Genomic DNA, 6,000 nt, shown 5'->3' on the forward strand with positions numbered 1-6,000 from the left:
CAGAGCCAGGCCTGAAACAGAGGCAGTCCCTTCGATAGACAACCCATGTACACACGGACGCTTCCTCCCACATGAAGTTCTGTGTGCTCCCCAGGAGGCTGGTAGAAAGTGTTCATTTGCGAGGCTGGGTTATGAATACTCCCTATGCACTGCTGCAAAGAAAACCTAAGTCAGCACCTCCTCCCACCTCTGCACCCCAGAAATGGTGGTAAATCCAGACATTAAAATAAATAAAAAAATACCCACCCACAAACCAGCATCACTTAATCCTGGAAAAGATCCTCCTTCCTCCCCCCAGAGAATCTCCTGAAAGAATTCCAGACCAGAATGCTAGGCCATCCCTGCAGAAAAGGGCCTTGGAGATGGCCCTATTTTAAAGGAACAAATGTAGGGCTCAAGGGGAAGGGAGAGGCCCGGTGGCATGCTACACTCTCACTGGCACGCCTCCCAAGCCAGTTTACTGTTGACACCAAACTCCCAGCCCTGGGCTACCTACCGAGGGTGCTCATAAACGTGAGCATTAATGAACTCCTCCGTCCCTTCTAAGGTATTGGGACAAATGGGTCCCTGGTGGGAAACCAAAGTCTGAGATTGCTCCAGAAACACGTTTCTTGCAAGCCGAGTCAGCCCAGCTGGCCTCCAAGTCTCTGGAGGATGAGAAACTCACAGACACTCTTGTGCTTCTGGAGCCTCCTGGAAGCCCCAGCCTAACCTGGGCAAATAAACAAGGAAGCCACATTCTCAGCACAAAGGCCTCAGGAGTGGACGCGAGAAAGCCCTCCAACTGGCTGTGCAGGTCCCATATACTCCCAGGGCCTCTGTTTCCTCATCCCTCCATCCCAATGAGGGATGTCCTCATCCCTCATCCCTGATTCCTCATCCCTCCATCACTCATCCCTCCATCCCTGGGCTGCTGGAAGGATTAAATGAGATGAGGTCCCTGGAAGCACTTCATTAAAAATCAGCAATTATTACAGTAAAGGCAGATGAGGTTCACCCAAATTTTATACAGAAAGCTTCACCAAGTCATGTGCCTCTTCCGCCCCCACCTCCTGCAATGTAGGTTCAGCCACAGAAAGAATGGAACAGAGAGGAAGAGCTGGAGGAGAGGACGAGGCACAGAAAACATGAGCTGAGGAAACTGGGGCCAGCCAGCATTCCCCAATGAGGCACTGTAGAGAACTACAAAATTAAAAATTAAATTAATATCACCCAGTATTTCCAACTAACAGCTTTAATTTCTTCACTCCCCCTCTGAAGCCCCTTCTGAGCATCTAGAAAAAGCCACAAAGGCCGGGAACGCCTGTAATTCCAGCACTCTGGGAGGCCAAGGCAGGTGGACCACCTGAGGTCAGGAGTTCGAGACCAGCCTGGCCAACATGGTAAAACTCCACCTCTACTAAAAATACAAAAATTAGCCAGGCATGGTGGCAGGCACCTGTAATCCCAGCTACTCAGGAGGCTGAGGCAGGAGAATTGCTTGAACCTGGGAGGCAGAGGTTGCAGTGAGCTGAGATTGCGCCACTGCACTCCAGGCTGGGTGACAAAGCGAGATTCTGCCTCAAAAAAAAAAAAAAAAAAAAAGCCACAAAGAGGGGGTGGTGTGGGAGACCTACAGGGTTGCTCCTAGGCTAGGGAAGGCAGGTGGGAGGGGTACAAGAGAACACAACCAGAGCCGTGTCCACGTAGAAAGGGGAAGAAACAGGATGGCAACAGGAACAAACAGTACTACTCACAAACAAGCAGATTCAAAGGCCCATCTGCTGGCTAGCAGAGCCCCATCCTATCAGAGTGTACATCTGAAAAGGTTGGCCCCTGTCCCTACCTACGGCAGGTGGGGCACTTCCCATGAAGTGGCTCTAACCACCCACTGTTGCCATCAACGTGCCCTACCCCCCAAACCCTTACACCAGGACAAGGGTTACACTTGCAGAGGGGCTCAGCCTTGTAAGGAATGTGTCCTGGGGGCTAAATAGCAGCCACCAGACTCCTGGAAAGACAATGCGGGGGACTGCCTTATTGTCGGAGATGCCCAATAAGAAAGGCAAGTCTCAAGGTAGCCAGGTTGGACCCATTCTAGAAGTTAAATGAAAAGAGCAAGAGTCCGGAACCTGCCCCCTCTCTTGACGGGTTTCCCCACTGTAAGACAAAGGGGCTGGATGAGATGATGGCCAACATCTCTTCCTGCTCTGAGATCAGATTTTTACAAGGCCAGACATTCAGCTAAACAACCCACACCAGGCCAGACCACTTGGGTCATTCTTTGCCCAAACATTCAGAGCAGGGCCATTTTCTTTTTCTTTTTTTTTTTTTTTTTTTTTTTTGAGATGGAGTCTTGCTCTGTCACCCAGGCTGAAGTGCGGTGGCGCGATCTCGACTTACTGCAACCTCCACCTCCCAGGTTCAAGTGATTCTCCTGCCTCAGCCTCCTGAGTAGATGGGACTACAGGCGCCCACCACCATGCCCAGCTAATTTTTGTATTTTTAGTAGAGACAGGGTTTCACCATGTTGGCCAGATGGTCTCGATCTCCTGACCTCGTGATCCACCCACTTGGCCTCCCAAAGTGCTGGGATTACAGACAGGAGACACTGTGCCCGGTCCAAAGCAGGGCCATTTTCAAATACCTTTAGACTTTTTCATTAGGGAATTCATAGACAATTCATCACCGGTCAATACAGAAGCCCTGCGCCCCCAGATTCTGAATGTGGAAAACATGATCATGTCGTTTGCACTGTCTCTCAGCCACTGAAGTCTCAGCGGCCCTCACACCAAACAAAACCACCTCATGGGGCTCCCTGGTCACTGGCTCAACAGTTGCAGTATTTTGCAGCCAGTATAGAAATGTGGCCACCAGGGGGCACTGCCCTGAAAGTAATAAAGAAGAAACGGAAAAACTCTTTTTGGTGTTTTCTTTTCCTTCTTAGGCTTAAGTGATAAAATATCTAAAGCTTCCCTAGTGAAAACACCAAATGAGCTTCCTCGGGTTCTAGAATGGCCCTGGTGCCTTCTGCCTTCTTTGAAGCCAATATTTTGGCCAAAGGAAGGCAACTAGACTTTGAAGACAACCACCCTTTCAGAAAAATTAATGCTCTACCCCCCAGAATGTTGATACCATAGCTTGCCCTGAACTCCTACCCCTTTAAAGGAAGAATGTCTACAAGGTCAAGCCAATTGCAGGTCCAGCACGAGGACCTAGTTGTGAGTCTTGGTGAGGAATATTTTGCTAGAGCCTCCTAATTACCAAGTAAAACAAGCCAACCCAATGACAAGCCTCAAGCTTGAGTTGCAGACACAAGATGACACAAATACAGACAGCAGTACAAAGGGTGCGAGGTATTCACTGGGATTTCCCAAGTCTTATATGACTGCAGGGGGAGCTCCGGTGCCTCACATCAGAACTGGACTTTGAGAACATGCCAAAGGGGCTTCTCCAAATTCTTCAGTGTCTTAGAATGCCCTTCCCACAAGAGAGTGTACCTGCGGTACAATGTTCAAGTACCCTTTTGTAATGTTTCAAGGGTCCTAAGACTCATTTTCAAAGCTCTGGCTTTGAGCTCCTCCTGATTTCTTCATGAATTGCTGGGACCACTCTGCACGCCCTATCCATCATGAAGAGGGAACCGGCCTGGGAGAAGGCAGCCAACCCCATCCCCAGACCAAGGGATAAAGAACCAGGCACTATCTTATACAAGCTGCGCACCTCTGGCTGCAGGAAGAGCGCCTGCGGGGCTTGCACGGGGCAAAGGAGCAGCAGGCCCTTGGGACAGGCATCAGGTACACAGAGGTGCTGCCAGGCCCACCTGCGCATGCCAGCTCAGACCAGCCACTCGCCCTAGGAGCACCAGGGGATACAGAAACCCAACTGTTCAATTCTCCAACATGTGTGGGGCCCCCACAGGGACAAAAATGCAAGTAGAGCCGATTTTCAAAAATCAATCTAACCAGCTGCATCACAAAAGGTTTCCACCTGGAGTTTGCAAAAGGCTTTCAGAGCTGGATTCTCTTAGGCTTGCACTGAGAAAAGGACTTAACTGCTTCTCAGAGGCAAAGCCACAGTTGTGGAGCAAGGGAAGGCCTATCTGACCCAAGACTCAGTAGTTCTGTAATTTATTAAGAACGTGATCTGTTAAACACCGGAGACTCCGCCAAGGAGCACCAGCACGGTGGGAGCAGGGGCACACAGCCCAGATGGCAAAAGGCCACTCCACACTACGGGCATTTACCCAGCACCTTCTACGCACCAGCCACTCCCTAGACTGCGGGACCCCAAGCGAGGTACCCCGCTCCTCTGCCGATCGGTCCCCCTTCTCAGACACGTGGCCCAGAATCACCACCCTGGCCAATTTGCAGGGCTGCTGCGAGGCTCTAATGAGACAGCAAATCACCACATACATGCCAAGAATTGCTACTCGCTTCAACTGGGCTTAACCTCATGATATGCAATGACAGCCTCAAGAGCCGAGCACACACGCGGGGCACATAGTAGGTGGTCCACAAACGTGGGTGCCCTTTCTTCACGAAAGGGAAGGGGGTGAAGGAAGAAAAACACTCCTGTCCAAAAGTAACCTCAAGCCCCTAGCCCACAGCGTGGATGCCCCGATTTCCCAGGTCCCTCCGCAATCCTCAGCAGCACTCCCACCGCGCCCTGGGCTGCTGGGGGCCTCCCCAGCCGGGTCACTGTGCACCTGAGCGCCCCGGTCCGTGCCACCTCGCCCGCACCGGCCACCGCTTTCCTGGAACGCGGCCGGCGGCGGCCACCGGCACCTGGCTGCTTGGACTCAGTCTCCCCGCGCGTCACTTCTTCCCGTTTGGCTCCGACCTCCCAAAACAACCGCTGAGGCTGCACCGGACTCGGGCCAGGAGTCCCCGGGCACCGGCGCCGCGTCCCTCCTTACCTGCACAGCTCGGCGAAGGCCTGGAAATTGAGCTTCTTGATTTTCTTTTCGCTCAGCCAGTAGCCAACTCTCTTCCCTTTCAGAAAGGTCTGCATCTTCCTCCTCGGGCGGGGAGCCTGGGTCCGGAGGAAATCGCCCACAGGCCGAGTCTGGCGGCCAGCGCGCGCCGCGAGCGAGTGGGCACCTCCTCCCGGCGGCGGGGACGCGGAACGGGGATCGGAGCTGGGGCGCGCAGTCCTGCCGCGCGGGGCGGGGCGGGGCGCGGCGGGCGGCCGGGAGGAGGGAGCGGCGCTCAGCGCGGAAGGCCACTGGCTGGGCCAAGCTGCCACCGCCCACGCCCCCGCCGCCCGCGGGCTCGCCCTCCCGCCCACCGGCTCGCGAGCGCCGCGCCGCCCGGCCTGCCGGCTGGGGCAGGGCTGAGCCTGAGCCGGTGCTGGGGCCAGGGCCCGCAGGAGGGAAAGCCGGGCCTCCGCAGACACCGCCCCCGCCCTGCCCGCCCTCCCGCCGCGCCGGCCCGAGCCACGCGCCCTCCGGCGGCGGCAGAAGCGCGGCCTCCGAGCCCTTCCTCCCTCTTCCTCCCGCCCAGGTCCCCGCCCTCGGACGTTCCGAGCTGGGCCGTATTCCCCGGGCGCGCTCGGACCCCGGCGGGGCGCACGCGGCCACCTGGCCCGGCTCGCGGTCCTCACCCGCCGCCGCCGCCGCCACTTCCTCCTCGGCCTAGTCCCCGCGCGCTGTCCTCGGAGAAGGGCGGCGGCGAGCGCCCGCGCACTCGCCGCCCCTGCCCGCCGCCGCCCCGCGCTGGCCCGGCCGCCCCGCTTGAGCCCGCGGCGGCAAGGAAGCCGCGGGGCGGCCGCCAGGGGGCAGCGCCGCCCGCCGCCTCTTAAAGGCGCCGCGCCGGCCCTCGCGGCTACCCGGCGCCTGTTTGTGTCCCCGGGTGCAGGGCGCGGGGCTTCCTGGGGGCGGCCGTGGCCGGGCGGTCTTCGGGAAGGGAGGCGCGGTGTGGGCGTGTTCTGCCTGGCCTTTTGAGGCGACCGAGCCGCTGAGTTTCGGAAGCGTCTCTGTACCCCCAGCAGGGTTCAGCGCCCCCAACGCAATCCATTGCA

General features: G+C 56.6%; 1 protein-coding gene across 3 annotated transcripts in view; it reads right to left on the reverse strand.

Moving 5' to 3' along the window:
• Positions 1-5,752, reverse strand: part of ITPK1 (inositol-tetrakisphosphate 1-kinase) — a 182,115-nt gene extending 176,363 nt beyond the window's left edge. For 2 of the 3 annotated variants that reach the window (XM_002805189.4, XM_001094303.5), the window contains exon 1: positions 4,898-5,752. In XM_002805189.4, coding sequence (XP_002805235.3) covers positions 4,898-4,992 — 95 coding nt within the window. In that variant the 5' untranslated portion in view covers positions 4,993-5,752. The remainder of the gene's footprint in view (positions 1-4,897) is intronic. The other variant, XM_077941648.1, reaches the window with a different exon arrangement.
• Between the last annotated feature and the right edge of the window lie 248 nt (positions 5,753-6,000).

This window comes from Macaca mulatta, chromosome 7 (genome assembly GCF_049350105.2).
Source record: "Macaca mulatta isolate MMU2019108-1 chromosome 7, T2T-MMU8v2.0, whole genome shotgun sequence".
In the NCBI taxonomy this organism is placed as follows: Eukaryota; Metazoa; Chordata; class Mammalia; order Primates; family Cercopithecidae; genus Macaca; species Macaca mulatta.